This window comes from Grampus griseus, assembly GCF_964374135.1.
Source record: "Grampus griseus genome assembly, chromosome: 1".
NCBI classification, from domain to species: Eukaryota; Metazoa; Chordata; class Mammalia; order Artiodactyla; family Delphinidae; genus Grampus; species Grampus griseus.
Window position 1 is genome coordinate 128,079,249 of NC_139017.1, and position 26,958 is coordinate 128,106,206.

The window sequence follows — 26,958 nt, forward strand, 5'->3', positions numbered from 1 at the left end:
AGATCAGATTTCCGTGTTTAACGTGTACCTATGGTTTATCCTCTAGGTACCACGGGGACATTAGCTTGATACCACCACTTTCAGTGACCCACCATACAGGTTCAGGGATAGGACAACACTCGGTTAAATGCTGCTGACTTTGTGGTGCCTTTGGAATTACGTGGAATGTCAATGTCTTCCGCTTCTTCTGGCGCTGCATTCTGTCTGCATGAGAAACTCTGGGGATAACAGGGATCCAATTATTGTGAAAAATGAAAGAAAGCAAGCCCTTAGCTAGATTCCTTGGCTTCTGGATGCTGACACCGCACTATTCCTTTTATCTCAGCTGTTGCTTCATATGCCATTTTTACTAAGATGATGGGAGGGCTAATGGAACATTAGAACATCACTCAGAATTCCAATTTTGTACTGAAGCGGTTTCTACCAGGGGAAAGGGGGGTGGGGAGAGGGAGAGAGAGACGGAGAGGGAGAGAGAGAGAAAGAACTCAGTATTTCTGCTGAATAAGAAATTATTTCTGTTGAACTCTAGTAGCCTCAAACCTGTTTTATTATTCAAAGGAGAAGAGACACAGAACTGCCTGGCAGAATGAATTTATGCAGGTTCAAAGGTTTTTTCTGGAAAAAAGGCAGAAAGTCAAAGAAACTGAGAAATTTAAGTTCTGCTTTGACTCTCCATAGAAACCAGAAGTTTCTATTTAGTTGGTGGGAACAATGTCATTCAGAGCCCAAATTAAGAGTCCCCAATTTAAAAATCAGACCTTTGGCTTCTCCTGTTTTCCAAAGGGAGTTTGAATACCTGGCTGCCGTGTAAAAGGCCACATTGGCTGCTTTGATGAATATCTACTCCTGCATTTTTTAGCACAGGTGTGGAAGCACACTGCTTGAAGACATTTTTTTTTCAGGGTAGATGTGGAGAAAGCAGAATAAAAAAAGCATAAATGCATTATTTATGCATTAAAAAAAGACCTGATTCTGGGAAGAAAAGAAAGATTTCTGGAAAATTAAACAGCTATATGAAAAACAAAAAGATTTGACAATTACAGGAAAGGATGTACACTTCTGTTATATTTTTGTGCAACAGTGGCAGGGATGCCTAGACAGTAGGAAACATCTGCTGTTCTCTGTGACAATGAGCCATACGGGCACTGGGAAGGTGAGAAGGTACATGGTGGCCATGCTGTTGGTACAGCCGTGGACTTGATAATTGGTAGCTCACTTAGCACCCAGTGTCTCTTCACAACTCAGTCCCGACCCTTCCCGAGCATCTTACAGGCACTTTAGGCACCTCCATGACTTTGTACACACCAGTCCCTTTGCCTCTAATATCCTTTGTCCCTCACTTTTCTTTAATCATCCTTCAAGGCCCAGGGTAAGTGTTGTCTCTTTGGTGAAGCCTTCCCTGGGGCTCCAGGCCAGGCAGGAGGTCAGGGCAGGGGACGCCAGATGACAGCATGGATTCTTGCCAGGCCCTGAGAGTATGTGGCCAAGAGAGCCCTTGTCGATACTGGTGTTTGCCAACCAACATCACTGGGCAGCAGGACCTATGACTAAGCTGATTCACTGAGAACCACGTGGGTGGTTCTCAGTGAATGGGTAAGCAGGTACCATTGAGATAATCTGAATGCTTATTCATGGAGAAAACCCAGGAGGCAATCTGTGTGCCCAGAGGTCATCCCACGTATGCCTGGGAATGCTGAGCCATAAGCCAAGCTCTCCTGGGGCTCTTATAAAAGTTTCATGTTAGAATGTATCTTTTTGGAAAACGATGTCAAAATAATTTACCTGAGCATGGAACAGGAAAGAGAGAGAAGGGTTATTTATGCATAAATAACTTGTGAGCACTGGCCCACGAGTGCACCAGGGTCCTCAGGGCCTCGAGCGCAGGAAGCCAGACCTTCTTACCATGATCGCTTTCTGTTCCTGAGCGACCCCAGTAGCGACGCCTCCTTTCTGGACTGTGTGCATGCCGTTCGATGACTGCAGCTATAAATCGAGTATTGCTGACTGTGGAAGGCAAGGATGGTTAGTCACTCTTAGGCCAGTATCTTTATTGTATCAAGCGCATTTGCGCTAAGTAGCCTCATTCACATGATGGGGGGACTTATTCCTTGCAGAGCTAGAATGAGTCATTTTTCAACGATTCTGAGGATTAGGGGAGTTGGTTTTAGGACTGGGACAGCAAGAGGTCCCTAATGACACATCTCCAACATGCATCAAGGAGATATACTCTGTATAGTTGAAGGCCAAAGTATCTCAACACACATGGAGCTCTCTTTTGATAGAGAAATGTTCTTTTTTTCCCCCTGAGTTGTATACATTAGTTAAGGGATTTAAAAGAAATGCATGCCTGATGACTCCCTTTCTAAAATGCTATACTGGAAAGGAATGAGGAGGAGAAAGAAAGGGAAGAGTAAGGTGTTTTAGGCCAAAGTACTTAATGCAACAAAGAACACCTTGAAATTTTTTGAGATGTACTAGAACAAAGCAAATACCTACGCTTATTCCTAATGAAAATGGGGGAAAAAAAGAACCCCATCGTGCCAAAGCATCTTAAACTTTAATACGAGAAAGCACATTTATTCTGGATTAGCTCCTGCTGCCACGTTCTGCACGGAAGCAGCCTGGATACTCACTGATGCCTCTGTCTTCGTGGCCGTCATCATCCCTTTCATCTCTGTCATTCTCCAGGTTGGACATACGCACTGACATTTCTACCCATCATTCAAAAGAGAGAAACATGACTATTTAATCAAACAAAATCACCCACTTTAATGCCCTGCAGAGTGTTCATTGGATGACTGGATGACAGCACTCCATCAATGAACTGATGCCCCATCTCATTTTTTTTTTTTAAGGGAGGAGGGAGCAGGAATCAGAAGAGAGAACAAGAGGTGAATAATCCAGTGGGGCACCTGAGATTGATTTCTGGAGACAGAGGAGAAAAGATGTTGATTGAGGCTAACAGGTCTTTAATCCTCTCCTCAAGTACCTGAAACGGAAGGAAGGGGTCTAAAACCACGGCTGACTGTGCTGATAAAATGGTGCTACAGAATGCTAGAAAAGGCCAGGCCTAAGGTTACACTGGAGGGCAGTCACCCTCAGTCAAACCAAACCGTACCAAGAGGAAAGAGCTTTGTGGTCAGCTCAGTTACTAAATCAGGCAACACGATCCCATGATCCCCCGACAGGATTGCGACCACAGTGAAATATTCCAACATCGACTAATCATGACGGCTGCATGATTAGTCTAGGACGGCTCCTGAACTTTCCTGACCAAGTCCAGGAAAAATGATGAGTGAGTCTTATCTCCACAAAGGTCAGGGTAACACATCCCAAGGGGTTTGTAGGGAGGATGGGGATGGTCGTTAAATGGTTTTGTTCCTTGCAAACGAGCACAGATACCACATTTAACTCTTGATATGGAAGCCATAATTACCAATTAATCATTTTGTATCTGACTTCAAGTCCTTATGCAGGTTGGACAGTCCTTATCCTGTTTTAAGAGATGTGATCATTCCTTTGAATGTGTGTTCATTCACACAATATAGTAATAGCTGCAATAGAACAGATTCATGTTCTTGCCAGTAGTGGCCTGAGGTATCTTTGGTCTGCCTGTCTTTTCTGAACAGCAAAGGCAGCATATCTGAGCTTAGCGAAGAACAAAATTTCCCACTCAGCATCCCAGCTCCCCTGACTGTCTTATTCCACAGGCAAGCTATGGCGGGCTCACGCTTGTGTAAGGAGAGAGATAATCTAGGGATTTTCTGGGGAATCAAATGGGGCTTGCAGGATTTAGGCCCTAAAGAATGAGCTGTGAACTAAAGGAGGGAAAAGCAGGCTTTGGGGACCTCCGAATCTACTCCACAGTAGCAGGAAATGTAGCACTGGTCTTACAGTCACTTAAAGGCTTACAACTGGTTACTGTCCTTCTCGCCTTGGAACAACCCTGGGAGCCTGCTGCCTCCTGGGGGAGCTTTGGGATTCCTTTCGAGCTCACCTTGGGCAGCAAGAGGAGACATATGCTGATGACTCCGGCGATGAATCTGATGACGGTATGCATACACGGCCAGGACCAAGACCATGATGCAGCCCATGATGCCTCCGGCCACGGGACCCACAGGGGCACTTTTAATCATGTTCAATGTGACAACCTCATCACCTTCATTAAAATAAACAAACAGACGTCCTTCATAAAGATTTCCCAAGTGTAGCAGGAGATGGGGACGGGGGTGAGATGGGAAGGAATGCAGTGGGAAGGGGTTTAGTGAAGATATGTAAGAACGGCGGCTTTAAGCTTTGAATCCCTTAAAGAAGACCCACTGGGATGTGGGAACAGGGCTTCCTTTAATTTCTGGTTCTCAGATGAAATGCTGCTTGCTTGCAGAGCACACAATTGGCAAGGACTTGTGAAATAAGCACGTGGTTGAGGATCCCTTAAACATGCAGTGCCCAGTCTAAGGGCCCAGCCCTGGGCTGTGCACTACTCTTAGTACAGAGGTGAGGCAGGGCAACGTGGGTCTCTTCACACATATTTACTCTACACGGTGTCATTTATTTCAGTGGCTCAGTCACGTGACCTCCAGAAAGGATCAAATTTCAAAGCTTATTGGGTTCCCTTTAAGACACTATTTGCACTTTTCAGACAGGAAACTGCAGGTAGGCATATAAAGTGACTTCTTGGAGCAAGGTCACTTCAACCGTGTCCTAACCTGGTCCGCTAGTCATACGAGAGCTCAGAACCCTTCCTCACATATAGGAAAAGCTTTTCTTCCACAGACAGGCTAATGTGGGGAGATGTCAAAAAAGGCATTAACTAAAGGCTTTTCACTTGCCAAGCTAAGCTTGAGGAGCTTGTGGTAATTCCAGAAAGACACTGAGAAGATCTCAGGGTGGGTATGCAGGTAGTATTTTTGAGGTCTTGGGGCCTAATCCCAATGGTATTCCTCCCCAAAATGTCCCTGTCCCCCACCCCAAGCCACCCCACTGCACTGGATAGCTCTGGCTTTTGCCGACCTCAAGGACCTAAACACTAATTTGTAGCCGTAAGATTTCTGCCTTCAAAAGTTGTGAGGGAAGGTAGCAGCAGGAAAGCGATATGCACGGGTCACTCTGCCCATCACCAGCCCTGTGTTTCTGACAGCTGGGATCCACATTCACACAACCCCACAGTTCAGCTGCTCAGAAATCAGGCCTGATTTTTCTCAGAACAAGCTTTATGGGAATGAATTCCAGGCTTGCAAAATTTGGCAGGAAAGATGGCTGCTTACTCTGCACAGTATAGCTAGCCAGCTTTGAAAGTAATTATTTGCCTTGGTTTTGCAACTAAAAACTACTGGCAAAGAAATCAGGGAAGTAGGGTAGAGAATTATTTTAAGATCTCTGTCCTAGTATAGAGGCAAGAAAATACGTTTTCAAGAATCAAATTATTCTGGGTTCCCCAAAAACATACCTATTGCTCCCATGTCATCAACATAGGGACTTTTGGCTCCAACGATCCCCCCGAAGCATTCTTTCTGGGGAGCACAGTAGGATTTGTCCAAGTGGGTCTTGCCATCGCTGTCTACCATGCACCATTCACAATCCAGCACACCAAAGCAGTCCCTGCCAGAAAGACAACGCTGAATATTCCAGAAAGCGGTGTCATGCAGGGGAGAGCACATGGACTTGGGCATCAGATAGCTCTCAGGGGTTCCATGACTCACTAGTGCTATAACTCCTTGAGCCTGAATTTCCTTTCCTTATAAAAGGAGAACAGCCATAGCCTGCCACGGGAAAGCTGTCTAATGTCCCTCAACAACCTGGAGATGAGAGAAACAGAACCGCTCTCTGCGCATCAAACCATGAAGTCCACACATCATGGATTAGTGCAGGGTCACTCAGAATCATCTTAAAAGACCACATGGCCCCAAGGTTTGTTAGACTTTGGCCTAACACTCCCCAGGTATATGGTCATTAAAAAAAAAAAAGAAAAAGGAAGGAAGGAAAAATTGATCAAACAAGTTGGGGAAACAGTGGATAAGTTCAACAGATTTCTTTGCTGCCAATTTCTTAGAACTTTTAACATGTTGAGTGCATTCTGACACAGTGTTTCTCAAGCTTAACAGGCTTTGGGTTACTGCATAACACACCGAATTAATCTATCTGAGGCCCTACCATTCCTTTGCTAAAATACATACTGAAAGTAAAACTGGCTGCCCCTTTCACCCAGTAATTTTGTTGAATCAAACTGCAGCTTGCAGTTGTTTAGTCCCAAACACCCTAGGGAGGAGGGGGAGGTGCCGCTGTTTAGTCCCAAACACCCTAGGGAGGAGGGGGAGGGAGCAGGGAGCGTGTGGCTTTCAGTTCTCAACACTCCTGTAAAGCATATCTGCTTTCTAAGAAAGAATTGATGAGCTTCAATGTATCACACATAGAGCTGGGTTCTGTTTCTAGAACCCATGAGTTCCTGCCCCCTTGCCCTTGCTTCTTCATGCCATTTCCTCTCTTACTCCTCTTATTTCAAGAATAACTTTCCCATCCACAGATGAGGCTACTAAGGTATGGTACATGTGCCAAATAGCTGTAACAAGTGGAAACCAGATAACATTAAACCTGGTAGATAAAGGGCATATCAAAATCTGTTCTGGACCTGAAAAACTGGTACATCTTTTTAAAACATCAAGAATGGGGATGATAAATACCATCTGGACAGCTCAAGGAGGCTGTCGGTCCCTATTCTTTGCTAGGTTCTGCTCCTGCAGCTATGATGTTGACGTGAAACCAGCACCGGGCACTGCTTACCCACTCTCCATCCTCTGACTGCACCTGCTGTTGACACACTGGTGAAGAGCCTCCTGCAGGCCAGGGTCAATGGTCGTGTACGTCACTGGCTCCTGGTGGACTTCACAGCTTGGGTTTCTACGTAGGAGCAAGTCTGAAGGTTAGGACCAAGACCATCCATATTCCAAACTCATCATGCCCTTGGCCCCTGACAGTGTCAAACAGATCTGGGTTTGAATCCTGGCTTTGCCACTTAGCTCTATGAAACCTTGGGCCAATCTGGCCTGAAAATCTGTCACTGAGATAAATAATGCTATATTATGGGTGAGCATCTGTGTGTGTGAAATGTTCCTACATGTTTATCAAAGGGTTAATTTGAAAACTAAGTGACAGGGCCTCCCTGGTGGCGCAGTGGTTAAGAATCTGCCTGCCAATGCAGGGGACATGGGTTCGAGCCCTGGTGCGGGAAGACCCCACATGCCACGGAGCAACTAAGCCCATGTGCCACAACTACTGAGCCTGCACTCTAGAGCCCTTGAGCCACAACTCCTGAAGCCTGGGCGCCTAGAGCCCATGCTCTGCAACAAGAGAAGCCACTGCAATGAGAAGCCCACGCACCGAAATGAAGAGTAGCCCCCGCTCGCTGCAACTAGAGAAAGCCCACATGCTGCAACGAAGACCCAACGTAGTCAAAAATAAATAAAGTAAAAGAAAGAAAGAAAGAAAGAAAGAAAACTAAGTGACTTATTGGACATACAGTATCTGACACATGTTAGGCACTTAGTTAATGCTTGTAACAGTCTCATATTTTTTGTAAGTAGCACATATACTCAAAAATTTTTTAGCATTTATATTCAAACCTGAAAGTGGACTTCATTTTAAGACACTATGGAGTTTGAAAACTGGCTCACTGAACAGTTCCATCATTAGAATGAACCACCTTCTTATACTTCCAACTCGAAACAAATCTATAAACAAGACTCCCATTATAAATATGCACACACACGCACATTTTAAATTTACCTGTTCTCTGCATTGGTGAGGTTGCCAGTGCACTCATTGACCTCTAGAGGGCACTCACAAGGACATTCACATTCATTTTGTTCCATTCTGAAAAGGAAAAAGAAAGTTACTATGCAGAGGGTTGATAAACTATATATTGTACATGCACTGAGGGAAATGAAATAAGGACACCATGAGCTAGTTAAAAGGGACAGTAAAAGTTATCACTGAAGGTTTAAATACACAACTGACCTCAATCCATTGTTCTTTGGACAAGGATGCTACGAACAACACAGCTCTAAATGCTTTTGTAACCAGGACTTTCCTTTCCTCTAGGACACACCTGAACACTTCATGTTTATTTTGCAGTTGGCATCAGTTAAAATATTCAGTAGTGTGGTAAACAGAGAATATGACCCGTCCCATTTTTACCGGTGACAGTTGAGACAGAGCCGGTCCACCATGCTACAAGCACAGAAGGCCAGAGAGTCACACGTTTCGTTGACAATGCCGACAAATGCATTGGTTCCCGGGATCCTCGCCAGTCTGTATTTAGAACAGTGACTGCCGTGCACAAGGTTTGTCAGATCCCCCTATAGACAACAGAGTTGTCAGAAGTGACAGACAACAATGCAAAGTTTCAGCTCTACCATCCTGAAAACAACCCTTCAACCAACTGCTGAAAATACTTCAGTCCAACTGAAGCAAGCATCCTTTTCTTCGTTCTATAATAAGAAAATGTGGTAGCTGGCTTCATGAAATGTCTACAGTATTTGAAAGCCAAAGATTCTAAAGCAGCATCGTAAAGTTGAGTATGGTCATTTTTTCTGCACGTGTCATATGTAGTAGGCCAATTATTTAAGCCCATGTTGGTTTCCACGCCAGTTATCCCTTACGTGTGCATGGTGAGGATAAGCCTAACCCTGAGAATCATGGCACTGAATCGTTTCTTAAAGGGTCTAGACGAATTCTTTACTGCCTGGAAGATGCCCACCTTTACAATATAAGCAATGACATAGGCTTATCAGCCTGTTAGCTCCAATAACCAGGAATGTTCCAGTTCCATTTTGGAATAACTTGGGCCATTAAGAATTTATTCTAATTCATATTCCACTAAAATTTGCATGTCTGAAAAATTTCTACTGGAATATCCCAGCTTCTCTGCTGAAGACTCAGGAAATCATTGTACAAATGACAGAAGATAACAGAGTAAGGCAGACTTTCATATGACAACCTTACCTGACAGCCCCCCTCTGATTACACGCATGTTTGTCAATGTCTCCTTTACAGAAAGGGCTCATCAGAATGGGTATGGGGGTTGAACAGAGTAATAATGACTTCCCTTGCTTTGAACACACTATCCTATTAATATATTCATTCTTAAAACTCTTCTAGTCCCCTACACAATTGTTTTTACAATCACTTTTTCTGAGACTAAGTTTAGGATTTTCATTTAACCTCTTTTTTTTTTTTTTTTTTTTTTTTTGCGGTACGTGGGCCTCTCACTGTTGTGGCCTCTCCCATTGCGGAGCACAGTCTCCGGATGCGCAGGCTCAGCGGCCATGGTTCACGGGCCCAGCCGCTCCGCGGCATGTGAGATCTCCCCGGACCGGGGCACGAACCCGTGTCCCCTGCATCGGCAGGCGGACTCTCAACCACTTCCCTGGTTGGGGTGCCACCAGGGAAGCCCCAACCTCTTTTGTTTTTGACTTCAAGCTAATTTTATTTTATTTATTTAAAAAATTTTTTATTAGAGTACAGTTGATTTACAATGTTGTGTTAGTTTCAGGTGTACTAGCTCAATACATCTTTATGATTATCTTTTTAATAATACATGTAATGATTTGTGAATACATTTACTTCTTGTGAATAACTTTTTGAATGTTGGTTCTGTCATGACCCATTCTCTCTCAGCTAGGATTATTTACAAATTAATAAGTAAATCCTTAAGATCTCTAACCATATCCAGGTAAATCTGTAGCATCTCAAATCACAAGAGAGTATTCTAAGCTTAAAAAAAAAAAAAGGAATTATTTTTGGATGATCTACATAAGAGCTCTCATCTAAGAGGGTGGATGACCAAGAACTAACCTAATTTGGCTTTAAGAATTTAGGGAGACTGAGTAATCTCTAGAAGACAGGAAGAGGGGACCACATGGTGCCACATATATTTATACAAGAGTGTGGGAACAGACTTCAGCAGACATTTCAAAGGGCTTAGATGGGGTAAGTCTTTAAACAAACAAAACCAAAGCAAAATACCAACTGTGAAACCTTAAAACACTCACTTCTCCATTCAGGGCTTTATATCCCACAACCATCAGACTGGGGAGTTGGACTAAGGTCTGTCATGTCCTATCACTCTAATTCGCAGGCAATGAAACAGCCGGTAATAGCTAACGTTCAGACACAAACCATGACTCCATTGCAATTCCATAGCTGGATGGGAGAAGAGAGCGTTGAGGAATCAACTTACCACTAGGCTCGTGTTGAATTTATAAAACCTCTGGACCGTTCTGTCACTGAAGCTGTTGCACAGGTTCTTCTTTACAAAGTTGGGGTGGTTCAGGATGTCATTTGCTACCAGGGGCTCCTACCGAGGCCAAACAGAACACAAGACAGGTGCCATGTGGTTAGTGAGCCGCAGCCCGGCGGAGAACTGGGCTCTAGCTTCGTGACAAATACCTTGTGGGTGATGTGCTGCTGTTCCACGGGTGCATGTCCTTTGGGGTCAATGAGGGTTGGATGTGCCACCAGGTAACCCCTGTCTTCCATTATGAAGCACCTGTGCCAAGACAATGACATTCCTCGTTCACAGAAGCTGCTGTTCTATGCTTCTGGAGAGCATCTATCTTGCTAGCCCTGACACAAATTGCATTTAGCAGGTTCTCAGTAAATATTCATGGACGAAATGAAGGAAGGCTGGCAGTCAGGTGACAGACACATTAATTCTCAAGGCGCTGGATTACCTAGCATACGGTTTAAGGCGAGAGAGTTACACCTGACTCTGAGGTCACCTACATGCTTCGTACAGAATGTGACCACCCAGACTAAGTAAGATGGGCTCGAAGATCTTTTGCAAGAATGTATAAAGTGGGACATTTTTTTCTTTTTGCTGGGGAGGGAGATTCCGAAAGAAGCAGTCTTGGGTATTTTCAGGCACAAATTATAGGTAAACCATACAATTTCCTCTTTCAATGACAAACATGCCTAAAATACAACGTTCAGAGGACATGCAAAAATATATTTGATGGAAACACTAAATAAGTGAAGCTAGAACTGCTTTAATCAAGATTATATTCTGCTCTGTTTTACTTTCCATCCGTCATAACAGTTTGCTGTGAATTCTGCATTTCCCCATTAAGGGCCAATGTGAAATTCAGCAGTGATATGAAGCATGGGCTGTGAGTTGGAAATAAAGGTATTTTTAAAAGTGGCCTGTATTAAATCAAGGGAATGCCCTTGCTTTGACACGCTCTTTTGAAATTCAGGTGGCAAAGACCTTTGGTTCCATGAGCCTCTTTCTGGGGAAATGTACAAAGGAACAGTCTAAGCATCTGAAAATCTCACAAAGACTTTGGTTTAATAACTAAGTTCACATCAAAAGTACTACCCAAGAGTACCCTCTGGTCTTTCTAGCACTCAAGATATGGGAAACCTCTAATTACAGACTCCTAGAGAAACAAGAGCTTTTGGAGAATTCTGTGCCACAGTTACTCTTCTTGTCAGAAGCCAAATCTGTCCATCTAAGTCATAAACAGCATGCATCTTAGAAAAATAAAAGAACAAAAACCTCCTTTATAGAACACCCAGGCAATGGACTCAGTTTCTGACGCTGACTATGACAATGTGCTTGGCATTCAACTGGAGATAGCTGACATCTTTTTCTTTGTATTTTGCAGCTAGATAGGATATAGGGTCCCTGAAGGGCTCACCTTATTTTGTTGCCACCATCTTGGTTACAAACTGGTAATAAGTCCATCAGAACCTTGTAGAAGTATCGAAGCGTGAAGTCAATGCCCATCACAGCCACAGTATGCCCGGAAGACAGCTGTGTACTTCATGTGAAAATGATCAGTGAGAATAAGAGGTGTGTCTTATTTAAAGGCAAAAGCTATGTTCACTCATAAGGACATTGTCTGGTATCAGAAACACATGACTCTTGTTTTCCGCACTTTCCACCCTTGGAGAAACAATGAACTAAATGACTAGTTTAGCATAACATGGAGATTTGACAAGAGAAAAATGTAAGATTAAAGGTAGGACTTCCCAAATAAGACTAGCCCAAAACATGGGCAGCTGTGGAATATGGCTACTCCTAACTATAGATGGTCAGACAATGGTGGGATTATTCTTTGTCAAGAATATGGGGGTGGTGGGGGGATAGGCATCAGCTGGGAGGTTTAATGTGTGGCTGTTAGGTTCCTTCCAACAAGGAACCTTTATTTTTCCTTCAATTTTTTTTTTTCTAATTGAGGTATAGTTGATTTACAGTGTTGTTAAATTTCTGCTGTACAGCAAAGTGATTCAGTTATACATATTTATACATACTTTCTTTAATATCCTGTTCCATTATGGTTTATCATAGGATACTGAATATAGTTCTCTGTGCTATACAGTAAGACCCTGTTGTTTATCCATCCTATATATAAAAGCTTACATCTGCTCACCTCAACCTCCCACTCCATCCCTCCCCCAAACCCCTCCCCCTTGGCAACCAGCAGTCTCTAACAATGAAACTTTAGACAAGGAGCCTGAGTGATGTCCTTAGTTATTTCCTTTATTTTAGATCATGATAAATATACAGTTATTAATCTATACATCCCATTTTATAGAGCTCTCAAAGGTTAATTAGTTTTAGGTCATACAAAACTTAGTGAAAACAACGTTTTGTTTTCTTTCTATAACACTAAAGTTGGCTGTACTCAAAACTCAGCTCACATTCTAGAACGAGACTCTACTGGTTCATAGGCCAGTTCTGTCTCCGTTCTAAAGTGCTACTCTCAAAAACAGAAGCACCGAGGAAGAGAAAGTTGGGCAATACAACATGATGCTTGCTAGCTTTTTAGCTCTGGAATCAATCAGATCTGGGGTTAAAACTTGGCCTTGCTGATTTCTATCTATGTGGCTCCTGGGATGCTACTTAACCTTTCTAAGCCTCAGTTTTCTTATCTGAAAATGGGGTTAATAATAGCTCAGAAGAAACTTCCCAAAGTAAAGTCCTCTTTGGGAAAATCAAAACTTGGGAGCGAAATTAGCTTTGCTATGTAGACAACTGGTTACTAACAACACTGATACTAACATATTAACTCAACTCACCACTCACCACCCCCATCAAAAAAAAAACACAAAACCCAAAAAACAAGAAAAAACAAACAAACAACAAGAAAAAGGGACCATGACCCATAATGAAATTTCTATCAGAGCTTTGCTGTCAAAGCTGTTTTTGGCATGGGATGGGGGAAGACCATGTTGTGGGATTGCCTTTGAGAGGTTATTGCCTCAATAAGAGCCCCTATTATTACTTAAGTAACTTAAATTCTCCCATGGAAGAACTCCAAGACTCAGTTACCTTATGGGATTTGTGCATTGTAGAAAAGAATATTTTGCTGAAGTATTAGTCAGAAGAAGTCTAAACTTCTCTTGCTGGTTCAGGAAAGAGTGACGAGTCTAAACAACAGCCATCATTACGATAATAGTAACGGCTTCCATTTATGAATGTTCACAATTTATAGGCATTCTGGTAGGCATCTGAATATATCACTTCAATGATTTCTCACAGAAACCTTATGAGGCATTATTTCCAGAAAACTGAAGCTTGGGGAGATTAAGTATTCGGCTAAAGTCACACAGTGAATAACTAGTAGAAGCAGGGATTTAAACTCAGTGCCTTCAACTCCAAAGCATATATTCCTAACCAATAGGGTTTCTGCCTCCTTAGATCTGCATGGTACTCAAGAGTTTCCAAGCAATTTTAAACCATCTACTTAATTTCCTGTGAAGACATCAGAAAGGAATTATAGTTCCTATTTTATAAATGAAAAATTAGGTTTAGAATGGTTAAAAGACTTAAAGAAGATTGAGCACCTTTTATTTATGGTTTAGAGACTAAATCTGGTTCTTTCTATAATACTATAGCTGCCTCAGTGAAAAGTACAATTCAGGTTTTGTGGGACAAGTTGATTTTGTTTCTAAAATTCCCCTGTATGACTGCCATCTGCCCCTGTTGATGATAAAAGTGCTGAAGTAAAAGCATCTATTATATATGGCCCATGGAAGTCTAGCATTCATATTTTCACCTGCATTTAAAAAATGTACATGGTTACTATAGCAACCCATAAAGAATACCATAGAAAAATCAAACTAAGCCTACATTTCTCAGCACAACGGTCCATGCTGTTTGCAGCGCTTTGGTGAGATTTTCACTGCCAAAGACTTGTCTAACCAGCCCCTTAATCATTGACTGTACTTCATCATCACTACCACATTATCATCCTCCAAAGAATGCATACGTAGATTCTCAGGCCACTAATAATGCTGATGAAAGAAACTGTTTAACTGATAAGTGAGCACTGAAAAACCCTGTCCTCAAGCTCTCAGCCCAACCGCTTCTGAAAACCAAGGGAGAATTAGAGTGCTTCACCAACAAGTTGAACGTTAGCTTAAGTTCCCTCTTCTGACCCATTAAAATGCAAGAAATTTAAAGCATGAATAGCGTGATAATAAAAATAACTACCATTTATTGGGGATTTGACATTGGCAAGTATAGTGCTAAGCATTTTACATGCATTATCTTTAACTTTCATTATGTTAGTTCAATTTGGGCATTGTTACCTCTGTTTTCCATATGAGGCTCATAATAATAATAAAAGTATTTAACATTTATTGAGCCCTGACCATGGGCTACACACTGTTCTAGGAGCCTCACATATATTATTTACAGTAATCTTTAAATAATCATTTGAGATAGGCCCTAATATACTTCTTTCACAGATGAGGAAACCAAGGCAGAAAGGAACTTGTTAATAGTCATACAAACAGTAAATGACAAATCCGCTTTTTCAGAGTGGAATCACATCTTAGGAGGAGGGCAGGTTCTCCAGTTGGCACATGAGACCAAAATCACTGGTAATCATTTGGAAAAAGTACCTCAGCAGAGCCCACCTATGAATATACCCATTAAAGCTATAGTTGCTTTGGTTGAAAACCAGAAGCGTTAATTGACTTGCATTCTAAACTATGGTGAATGAAATAGATGGCTTTAAATAATAAAAACACGCTCAGCTAAGGAAAATGTTCAAATGATCAAGTCCATGGGATTGCATATTGATTAAGGCAAGAGCAGATACTTATTCCTGAAATATACTCTCACTGAGTGACTGATGGACAGGATTTAAATGGCCATTTATAACTCTTGTTAAACTCGAATAGCTAAACTTGTGTGGGCTAAATACACTATAAACAGTAACCAAATAAGGGAATTGAACCCAGGTTTTTTCTAAGTTGAAAGCCCATCATATTTCCATCATGTGTCATTTGGGCTGACACCATAAATATTTATCAATAAATGAAATGAAAATTCTTCCACCCATCCAAATTCTAATAAAAACATGTATATGAGCATAAAAATCTGTACCTCTCTGTGACCTCCTCCCCCCGCCCAACAAAAAGAATACTGTGTAGAAGGAAAAGCTAACGGCTCTTGATAATGAGTGGCAGATGGGAGAAGCCGGGTGGAATGTCAAAGCCTAAGGAAGACACACACAGGTAGGTAGGCATTCTCTCCCTGCTCCCCCAGCAACATCTTTAAGAGCCCAATTCCGGCCATGGGCATGTCCTTGTCATCAAAGACCAAGGTGACTGCTGCCTCCTCAAAGAAACCACATTTGTTCACTTTTTCTCAATTGTTTAGAATAGATGGGAGAAATGACAAGTTTTGCTATTCAGACAATAGTAGGTGTATGCCTTACAGACGGCCTGTTAATGAAAACATTGAAAAGATCTGTTCTAAAAGAATGTTTACTTGTTTATATGGGATGGAGCCAAACAGATACCATGTCCTGAAAAGAAATCACTATTTGGCTGGCAGCAGGGCCCTGCCATGGAGACACAGGTCATGATATTGAAATTCCACACAGCACTGCTTCCCAATTCTTGATTCCAACGTACTAGAGTTAGAAGAATTCTACTGAATGTCAGCCATTTGATATATAATGAGCACTGTGAAAAGCCTAAAGTTAAGCAAGAAAATCTGTCTCCCATAAATTTTAAGGCATCATTACAGATACCAGTCAAAATATGGTCTTTATTGGTTGCTAGGGAAAAACAGCGATTTGTATAATGAAGGGATTAAAACAATGTGTTTGGACTTGCCTCTCTAACCAACATTTCACTGACATTTGTAGCTTAAATGCTGAAACCTCAAAAGCCTAAAATGTAAAGCACCCTAAATATATTTACAGTAACACTGACATTTTATAGCATGCTTGGAAAATCAATTTTCAAAACGCTTTTTCATGCCTCAAGAGAGAGCAAGGACAAAGTAAAAACAGCAACAAAACCATAACAACAACAACAACGAACCCCTATATAATTCTAAAGAGACCCAAATACAAAAGGAAACAATCTCAAGTCCTGATACATTTTTTTCTTCACTAAAACTACTCTGTTCTCGGGAAAACACTCTCTGATAATAATAATTGTCAGGCTCTTGGTGCTATTTCTTTGATTGGTTTACGACTGGCATTTCTAGGAACTGCTTTACTGAATCTAACATCTTTCTTTTTCTTTTTCATAAGCACCCTCATGGCCACTAACAGGGCTAAGTGCTTTTGACTGCCTCAATCACACGATAATCGTGTGAGGTAAGTATTATCCCCATTTTACAGACATCAGGAGGAAGGTCAGGGTATCCAAGATGGCGCAGCTAGAGAAGATATTCAAACCCCAGCTTGCCCCACACCAAAGGTCATACTTTTGCCACTAATTCTTGGTGTCTACTATTCTATTCAGATTTTCAAAGTATCCTTAATGTGTTTAAGAAATGAGTAAAAATTAATTGAAATATTACCTGGATGAATGAATTGTATGACTGATGGTCACTACATAGCCAGCTCCTCCAACGTCTAAGTAAGGTCCAGTCAAAGAAATCAAACCTGGATTAGCTACTGCGTGGAGATACCTGATGGAGACCAAAGAAAGTCGTTCCTTGAGGGTATGAACAACAACTTTGCACATTTCGAAGAAAAGTGAGCTCGTAACCCTAAAAAAATATTATAAATGGTGCTTATGTTACATTCAAGTTCAAAAGGATTCCTCCCTTTTATGTCTGACAGTAGCATCAGCAACAAGGGGTCAAGAAAAATATGAAATTCTCTTTAAAAAAGATGCTGAGCTCAGTATATATGTGAGCTTTTAATAAGGTCTATAGGAGAGATGTTTTCGAGGCTAAAACAAAAATTAACAAATCAAGTGGAAACAAATACAACTGGGCACCCAGAAATGTCCCCTGGATTGGTAAAGGTGGGGGAACAGGCAGTAAAACTAGCGGCCACTCATGAGTGACTCAGTTACTAAGCGGCACAATGCTAGAAATCCTGTTTTCATGCCCAGGTTGCCCTCCTGCTATACCCCTGACTAGTTTTTGCTTTTGAAAAGCAGAGTCAAAATAAATCCCAGAAGTAAAAAGTGTTTTTCAGTTTACACGTGTTCATTTTTCATAGGTCACATACGAGCTGTCATTTGATGCCATCATCACACGCAGTGACATTAAGTATACCCGCTGGGGACACACTGCATACAAGATGGGATTCAAACCACTAGGAATTGAAATGGCCAAGTATAAAGTATTTCAGTCTCAAAATTTCAATGAAGAGATAAAAGCATTGTAGACAGAGGAAGCCTACAAAGCTTTTGTTAATATTACATTTAAAAAATGATTCAAAAACATATTTTCACTGTCATGAAAAGTATCTTCTTTAAATATGACTGCCTGAAGTTGCTTTATTGTGTGTACTTATCATGTCTCTTCGGGACTGGAGGGGGGGAAACCTTTGATAATGGAAGCCCCTAAAACTCACCATTGTCTCCTAGTGGGATCAAATGCTTTGTCCATGAGGGAACCAGGATAAATTCTGAGGACGCCATTGGGCGTTGCTATGTAACGGCGGACAATATAAGTGTTCAGGCTACTCATTTCCATTTGTGTCATCCATTCATCTGTGACGTGGCTGGTAGCCATTACTTCATTTCTGACAGAGAACTGGGAAACAAAGGAAGACATAGCAGGGATCCTTTAAGACTCACATGAAAAGAGAGAGGCCTGCTGGCAGAGCTTCCCAAAGCTCTCTTGCAGAGAAGCCAAGCCCAATTACTTTTTAAAAATCTTTCCACAGCAGATGGATACAGCCAAACTTGGTGAAACAAAAGCTTCCTGAAATATAGCCAGTGGACGTGTGATTTACTTAATTGTTCATCCTAGCTAGGCTTTCTGTGTTTAAGAGGAAAGATCCTATAATGCAGCACTAAATACACACCCAGACACACATACAAACACGTGTACACACACCCCCTAAATCTCTGCTTCTTAAACTGCATCGTATTTATCTCAACAGACAGTAGGGGCACTTTACTTCATTCCCCTGGGAAAAACGGGGCTGGAAAGTTTCACTGGTCTCTAACTCACACCCCCCTACCAAGAAAGCCCCTAGTCCATCTAAGGCCTTAAAGAGATTCTTCATCTGGCCCATAGGGCTTCTTAATCCATCAGAAGGGTCCTCGCCGGCCAGCCTCCCCTGGGCCACACACTCTGCCTTTCTGGCTCTCCAGCTGAGAGGCACAGATCCAGAGCTCGGCTTCCCACTTCAAAGGTTCCCTACCAGGACCCCCTCCCAGGCCTGTGGAGGGGTGCAGCAGAAGTGCAGCCCCGGGACAGCACTCACTTTGAGCCCCGGGTTAGCAATGAGGCGGGTGTTGTCGCTGAGATAGGCTGTGTAGTGTTCCACCATGCGCTTTGTCTCCGGCTGGCTGAGGTGCTCATAGGGGGAGGAAAAGCTGCCAGCAGACAGCATGACGGTTGGACTTTCTGAGAGAGAAGCAAACAAAGCAGGCCTGAGAACACGGAGCCTGCATCTCAGGCCCAAACAAAAGCATGGCTAAGGCTCTGCCCATCTGTCAGCTGTGGTGGCTTAAAAGTCCTCCCTAAGGAAAGCAAAGAACTCCACACTGGAAGGAGCTGGGAAAGAAAAAAGTCAGATTCTCTCCCTGCAGGGAGCTTACAGTCCTGAGTGAACCTAAAGAGATACAAGAGCTGAGAATGACAAATAGTCAACACATCTTAGGTCTACATATAATATCCTACACTTATTAGGGTCGAGGAGGCAGCATATGACATGGAGCCAGAATGGGCTGAGCCTGGGCTCCACCATTTCCTGGCTGTGTGATGTTGGGCAAGTTGTAATACATGTGATGTTTTTATCATCTGCAAAGTGGGGGAAATAGCAGCGCCGACCTTATAGAGTTATGGTATTATACTAGTTAATATACACAAAGCAAACGATTTAATAAATGTAAAGTATTTAGAACAGAGCTTGCACAACTCAAGTGCTTCTGTAAGTGTTAGCTCTTATTGTTCATATTAGTATGATTATCGAGGAAGAAGGAAAAATGGAATAGTGGAGTCGACGCAAAAATCAACTAAAAAAATTCTTCTCACAGACGGGGACAGCCAAACATGGCATAAACAAAATCTATGGAAACGGAGTAGTTAATATACACATATTTAATTGTTGGTCTTATCTAAGAGGAAAAGCCCAGTTCTCTGTTTACGACAGAAATCCTTGCAATGAATTACATTTTGAAACGAAAACACTACATCTCTGTCTCTGAAATTTTACTCTTCAATCGTATATTTTTAAAAGCATTAGAAAGCACTATCACATGTCCTATCTCATTTAAATCTGTGGGTCCTTTTCTATTCCTTTGTTAGTTCTCACTCACAGTGTTTTGTTTCCTTGTGGCCTGGTTATCTCTGACTGGACACTGTACTTAACAAATTTGTAGGAAATGCTGAGGCTTAACAGGATGGGAATATCTTCCTCTAGAAGGGTAATTGCATCTTGTGCTGCACACCAAGATGAGGCAGGAGATGGTAAGGTGGAAACAGTTCCCAATAAGGAGACAGGATACTGGCCTAAGTGCTATACGGGGAGACTTTGGTATTCAACAAGTCCACGATGAGTGAATGCTTGAGGTTCCTTAGACAACTCAGATGACAGGAATCCCATGTCAAGGGCTGATTTAGTTCCAATTCACCTTTACCCTAAAGATATAGTCCTTTGGGACCTCTGCTAAAAGCATGTATGTGTGTGTGGAAGGGAGGAGTTTCCTTGTGAGTCTTCTCCTTTTGAGAACCTTGGATTTGATTTTGGCCTCTCTTCCTAGCCCTGAGCAGCTACCTAAAGCACAATTTCACAGTTGTTTCTTCTGTATTGATAAATATGTGCACTGTAAAAGCAGCTTTAGGGGTTGGCTTCCTTCTCTGTGTTCTTATATTCTCCTAGACTTAGGTCCACTACCGATTAGGTTAGTTCTCTGATACTTTTCAAAAACTTTATAAAAGGTTCCATCCAGGATTTTTGGTTGAACCCAGCAGGATGGGTCAGAATTACCTAGTCTTCCTTTACCAGAAGACAATGCTTCCAGTAATGCTATGTCTCCTTTAACTTTCATATCATCATGGTATAGCTTGGGAGTTATTATTATATTCATATCAAGGAGAAGAAAGGCAGAGGCTTAAAAAAGTTAGGTTGCCTAGCAGTGAATTCATGTGTATATACTCATGGGGTCCTCCATGCAAGGATGGGCCAGAGAGAGAGGACTGTCCTGGAACTCAAAGAGCTTAGGAACCAATTGGAGAGACAAGGATAAAGAAAAAAGAGGAAAACAGCAATACTGGAACAACACAATAATATAAGAAATGTCTCAGGGACAAAAGAGTTGGGCCAGAGGAAGGGAAGGACAGACAACTTGGGGAGTGGGCCTTTCCTGTAGTGACATGGATTGAAGGAGAGAAAAAACCAATATATAGGACCCAAAGCTTTACAGTCAGGAGCTAGACACATAGCTCTAATTTACATAAGATACATAGTACTTATATACACACTTGTGTACTTAATTGCACTGGATGATATACTCTTTTAAAATTCCTCTTTGCCTCTTTGTGTACCAAGAAAGACAATGTTCCCTCCTTCAGCCCTCTTGAAGGGAGCTCTGACGTACATTTAGTACCTTGCCTCAAAATCCCCATCATCAATGAAATTAGATGGAAACCACTTATTTGCCATTGTTTCCCTTATTTTCCATTCCTTTTTAAAAATATTTCAATTATCCTGCTTCATTTTCATTACCAACTGTTACTAAACTTCCCTTGGTGACTTCTCCACACATTGTCCTGGGGGGAGTTCTATGGCCAAAGTGAAGTTGGGTGGTACAGTGGAAAGAGCACCCATTGAAAGTCAGACACTGGCATAAGGTCTGTCTGTGTGCCCCAGGATCAGCCCACTAGTCCTATGTAAAGTATGGGAGTTGATAAAGCTCTACGTTTTCTGGGCATCTCTATGAGGCAGCACTGTCCAGCTGAAATACAATGCAATCTCCAATTGTAATATAAAATTTTCCAGTAGCCACATGAAGAAAAGCAAAACCAAAGAGGTTAAATTAATTTTACTAGTATATTTTATAGATGCTAATATATCCAAAACATTATCACTTTAATATGTAATCAATACAAAAAATTAAGCATGTATTTTATACTTACAGTAAATCTCAACTTGGTCTATTCACATTTTAAGTCCTCAAAAGCCACATGTGGCTAGTGCCTACCATATTGGACAGTGTAGCTATGAGCGATTATCCAAAGGAAATAAAAAATCTAGGCTTGAGCTGTTTTCTCATCAAGAAAAACTGCTGCACTTCACTGTCTCAAATTTTAAAAGAATGACCTTGTAAATCAACTATACTTCAATAAATTTTTTTTTAAAAAGAATAAAAAAATAAAAATAGTGACCTCATTTGCACCAGCAGTAGTGTAGTAGTGTTTAGCTTCTTCCCACAGTGGCTAAGGGAATCATGCATATCTTAGCTTTCCTGTAAGCATTTTTGTTTTTTTTAAAGACAACTTTTTTTTTTTTAATTTTGGTTGCATTGCGCCTTCGTTGCTACATGTGGGCTTTCTCTAGCTGCGGTGAGCAGGGGCTACTCTTCGTTGCAGTGCGTGGGCTTCTCATTGTGGTGGCTTCTCTTGTTGAGGAGCACGGGCTCTAGGCTCGCGCACTTCAGTAGTCATGGCACGCGGGCTCAGTAGTTATGGCTCATGGGCTTAGTTGCTCCGCGGCATGTGGGATCTTCCCAGACCAGGGCTCGAACCCATGTCCCCTGCGTTGGCAGGTGGATTCTTAACCACTGCACTACCAGGGAAGTCCTCTGTAAGCATTTCTTAAAAATATGAATTAAAGGACATACATACTCTTTTGTATAGAAACGGAAGGCACCCCCCCCTTCTCACAAACCTAAATGACAACAAACAAACAATGTAAAATCCAAGTTGCCATCCCTGGCCCTCTCCAAGTTGTCCACACCACTGGAGTGTGTCACAGATGAGACTACTTAGGCTGCCTACTCTCTTGATCTCATATCCAGGCAGAAACTCTATAGGATGGAATTCAAAAGAGAAACCCAAACACCACTGCTCTCATTTGGAACCTAGAGACTGGTGACTTCTATCTTTGATCCTCTTCCCACCTGTGCCCCCTCTATTCAGTTTTCCAGTTGTCTAATGATTCTTATTCACTTTTTGAACCCTAAGTATTTTCAACAGTGAAAAAGAGAATACCTGTTTTAAAGTACTGTGACTACACTGTGACGTACTGACAACTTACACCATGGATGCCTAGTATGTGCCTTGCACATGGCAGCATGCAATAAAAGGGGCAAATCAGGCATGGGAGAAGCATGAACCACATCTCAGCCTTGCTACTTTCTGTGTTACCGTGGGAAAGTTATGTATTTCAATAAACTCAAACATCCTCATCTGTAATAGTTCAACTCAGAGGATGAATTTAAAGTACCGGGCACAGAACACAGGTAAATTCCCTTTTGCTTCCTTTGAATTATTTGCCTATCTCCTGAGCTCTTTTCAAGCAGGGACCTGTGATAGATACAGATATGCTATCTAGATATATAGGTATGCTACCCTTAGACCCTTTACCATTTCTCCACCTCCTGCCTTGCATCCCTGTATCTGTGTGCTTGCCTCTAGTGGGCCATACCTGTCACTCTCTTTGATAGACATTGTTTGAGCTGCTAAAACCTCTTTGTCCAGCCCTAGCACAAAGCTGAAAGTGACTAAGGAATACAAAAGTCCAGCTCCCTTTCTTGAGTCTGGGCAAACTCTGCGATGTAATTTACACTCCAAAGCCCCTCACAGGATTAGGCTGAGGCTGGAATGTCACTTAAAATCAAACTCTTGCTTGCTTTCTCCTCCTTCCTTATCCTCTTTCCTTCACTTCCTCGCTAGTTTCTTCTGAGAGTTCATCCTTAACAAATCACCAACGTACAAATCTTCATCTCAGTGTCTGATGGAGAACCTGATACCAGGCAAGGCCTCAAACTGGTTTTACATTTGCCTCCCCACACTGGCACTGCAGGTATTCAACATCTTAATTCAAACTGACATTCATGGTGAGCTGCTGTGAGGAAGACCACAAAGGAAGCTGAGAAGCACCAGGGCTTTACCTAGCGTGGCCAGCTGTTTGAAGTGGAGGCAAGCGCTAGGCTGGCCCAGGAGGTCCAGCCGGTGGTACAGTAGCTTGCTGCTGGGGACAGTGTTGAGGTTCTTCAGCTGTTTGACAGGTATTTCCGGTTGTATCACCACAATACAGAGAATGAAGGAAGTGTCTTGCACCTGGAAAAATCAAGAAAGAAGTTCTAATACAGAAAATGAAAGTTCCAGGGGAGAGCGACTTTGCCTACATTATTTTCTGCTCTCTCTGTCTTCTACTCCACATAGAAAAACATTTGATGAGTGAAGGAAAGACATGGACATGGGGCAGTAGAAAATGGCTCTAGCAAAAGATTACATTTTCTAATTTGTATTTTCCTTTCTGATCGAGGGAAATTAATGAATGTAACAGAAAATTATGGAGCTAATGAAGGGATCAGAAAATAGTTCCTTTGAAACAGTACCTACTCCTAGTCCTCTTTTGCTTATTTAAGTTAATGGATACAAGCTGGGACACGGCATAAGAACGCAAAACTTATTTCTGTTTGGGTTTGAAATGCATTTTAAAATATACAGTTGGTTTTGAAATGACTGTGCCGAGAACTGACTACTTTAAATGCCAATGATAAATCCATATAACACAGTCCACCCAGAATCTGGTTTACTCATTCTATTCCCAACGAACGCTTTCTTTGCTCTTGGTTGGAGGTGACTAGGATCTCAGACTCATGAAAAGCGCAAATCCTAGAGCTCCCTTGCAAGGCTGGACTGACTTGTCCTTTCAGACAAGGAAAGGCAAGTGTGCTGTAGCTTGGCCTTATTTAAGCTCCTATGTAGAGACAGGAGTACTTTCAAATTCACTTTGCTCCTACTAACGGATGCTTGAATAAAACTTGGTGGGAAAAATGACCACTAATGAGTCAAAAGCCAAGTCAAACTACTTAGTTCCAGCTCCTTGACTTAAAAATACAAGAAAGCCAAACTTCTCTAAGTCCATTATATTAGGAGATGAACAGAATCTATTTAAAAGATGGTTTGTAAATAAATGAAAAGAGTGATAACCAGCTAAGTCAGAACTAAAGATGGTCAGAACCAAAGCAGCTCAAAGGATTTACTTAACGATCAAGGAGAAATTTTTTAACTAGGCAGGTTAGAGTTCAGAGTAATGTAGGATTTGTGAGGATGGTTGCAGAATCTTTTTAAACACAGGGGAAATTTGCATCTTCCTGGAATTGCTTTCAAGTACCGCTGCCAAGGATATTCAATTAGATTAGCAAACTTAATCCTCTTCCTCCACCCAACAAATTAGAGAGTGACAGAGTGTTCTGAAGTGGCATTTACTACTTCCCCTCTTCCCATCTCACACAGTCATCCTTTGAGTTTGTTTCCTGTGTTGCATGTTCTAAGGAACCAAAAGGCAAAAACTTTACCAGAATGACCAGAATATAATTTTATAATTGGGTCAATTCTGTAAGAGAGAAAAAAAAATTACCCTAAGCATCTAAAAGCAACACTTTATAAATAGTTTTTAGCTGGAAAGGAAAACAGATTTCAATACAGGTCTTCTTCCTATTGTGTTCTTAGCCGAAAAAAACAGTCTTTGCAATAAGGAACTATGTATAACATATCCAGAAGAGCTCTCCGTGACTGGGGAGTGGTTTTTTTCACTGACTGTCCATGGGATTCATGTTTTGAAGTGAACCGTGACCGTGTAACACAGGAATATTGCAATACCTTCTGATGGTCAATAGCTCCTTCTGTCACAGCATGGAGCCTCATATGCTCAAAGGTGGACTGGGGTTACACAGTGACAGAGTAGTAATCTCTTAATACTGCTAACGTAATCTCTCATTTTACCTTTAAATTAATTCAGTGAAAAAATCCACCAGTACCTGCTATATCTACAGATGCTAAGCAGTTTAACTTATTATTATCAACATAAACTAAATCTATTTAAATGATATTTAGTAGAAGAATCCATTTTATTCTTGAGGACAAGAAGAGTACCTATTCACCTCTCCCTCCAGTGTAACTAAAAAAAGCTTAAAAATACTTATTCTTACTCCTGGGGAATCAGGCAAGCCTTTTTAACTTCAATTTCATTATTTATTACCTCTTTAAGTTTTCAATTAATAGTGATGTTCTTAACAATTTCAGAACTCTGAGAAAACTAACACTTCTGCCTCAAGTGACTACATGATTATATCCATTTGGCTAAGTAGAGTAGCCAGAATTTACCTGTATGACTGAAGAAAGACCATCTTAAGATAACACTTCTTTCCAAAATGTTAACACTAGGTTTATTTACGGTACAAAGAAGGTCTTAAAATGCCTCCATTTCCTTCTTTCTCTTTTAATGCCAACAAACATTAATATAGATATTTTCCCAGGATGTAACCGTAATTGCTTTCAATCAGGATATACTGTAAGATAATAAGATAAGCAATCTCCAATTTCAAATATAAAAGTATTCTTCAATTCAGAATTCTGGTATCTGGCTCGCTCTTTCTGATGTGAAAAATTAAGAAATTAGACGTTATTTAAAAATTGTATAATTGTAAAAATAAGGGCAGATGGTGCAATCATTCTCAAAAAAATTCCTGAAAATGAGCTGACTCAGGGAGTTTCAAAATAGACTTTGACCTTTTTCAAATCTGCATTATCAGTAAAATATCAATAGAATTAGGCTTGTAAACGTGTTTCTCAAATGGTTTTATTATTTTGTTTAATTTCATTTCCATTTTAGAAATTACCCTTGCCACATGATGCCTTAAAAACCAAACAGAAAGGTCAGAGGAGAGTCATGTCTGAAGGTGTGTTGGCTACTCCTAATTCCTGTCATTCCTATGCAGACACTGTACAGAGTTGTTGAATCCTCTGCTTCTACCACTAAGCTGGATGCTCTGTGAGGGCAGAGGCAATATCATTCTTCTTTATTCTTCTTAGTTCATAGTCAATGCTCAACAAGCAGTTTTTAAATGAATGAATAAACAGATCCATTTGGAGTCAACAACAGGTAGAACAGCAGATATGGTCCTCCAAGAGAATCTCAAGTATGACTGCATTTTAAGTTTAATGATTAATATTTGATGATAAAAAAAAATCAAAGTCCACTATTCTTTTAGTCAATTACAGTATTTAGGGCCCCATAATAGCATTATTATGCTATGCTTGGAAGAGGGACTAAAGGACAAAAACATAAGTAAGATGGACAGTGTGTGTCAGATTCTATTTCTCTATGATTCTTCAAGGCCTAGTGTCTGAACGAGGCTAGTGAAAGAAGGCTGAAGTGCGTGCCCCAGGTACGGCTACACTGTCAATCTGCTTGTGACACGTGGGAATAATCCACATTCTAATCTAAACCTTTCTTTTCCTTGGCATCAACAGAGGACATTTATGGTTTCATATCTCCTTTTCAA

General features: G+C 41.4%; 1 protein-coding gene across 2 annotated transcripts in view; it reads right to left on the reverse strand.

Moving 5' to 3' along the window:
* CACHD1 (cache domain containing 1) overlaps nt 1-26,958 on the reverse strand; it is a gene marked incomplete at its 5' end in the record, with an annotated part of 217,684 nt that overhangs the window by 13,559 nt on the left and 177,167 nt on the right. For both annotated transcript variants that reach the window (XM_082678734.1, XM_082678735.1), the window contains 14 exons: nt 1,903-2,004; nt 2,634-2,711; nt 3,998-4,159; nt 5,450-5,601; nt 6,781-6,897; nt 7,783-7,869; nt 8,194-8,354; nt 10,238-10,354; nt 10,447-10,546; nt 11,697-11,819; nt 16,832-16,942; nt 17,841-18,022; nt 18,702-18,844; nt 23,554-23,722. In XM_082678734.1, the coding sequence (XP_082534860.1) occupies nt 1,903-2,004; nt 2,634-2,711; nt 3,998-4,159; nt 5,450-5,601; nt 6,781-6,897; nt 7,783-7,869; nt 8,194-8,354; nt 10,238-10,354; nt 10,447-10,546; nt 11,697-11,819; nt 16,832-16,942; nt 17,841-18,022; nt 18,702-18,844; nt 23,554-23,722 (1,804 nt within the window). The remainder of the gene's footprint in view (nt 1-1,902; nt 2,005-2,633; nt 2,712-3,997; nt 4,160-5,449; nt 5,602-6,780; nt 6,898-7,782; nt 7,870-8,193; nt 8,355-10,237; nt 10,355-10,446; nt 10,547-11,696; nt 11,820-16,831; nt 16,943-17,840; nt 18,023-18,701; nt 18,845-23,553; nt 23,723-26,958) is intronic.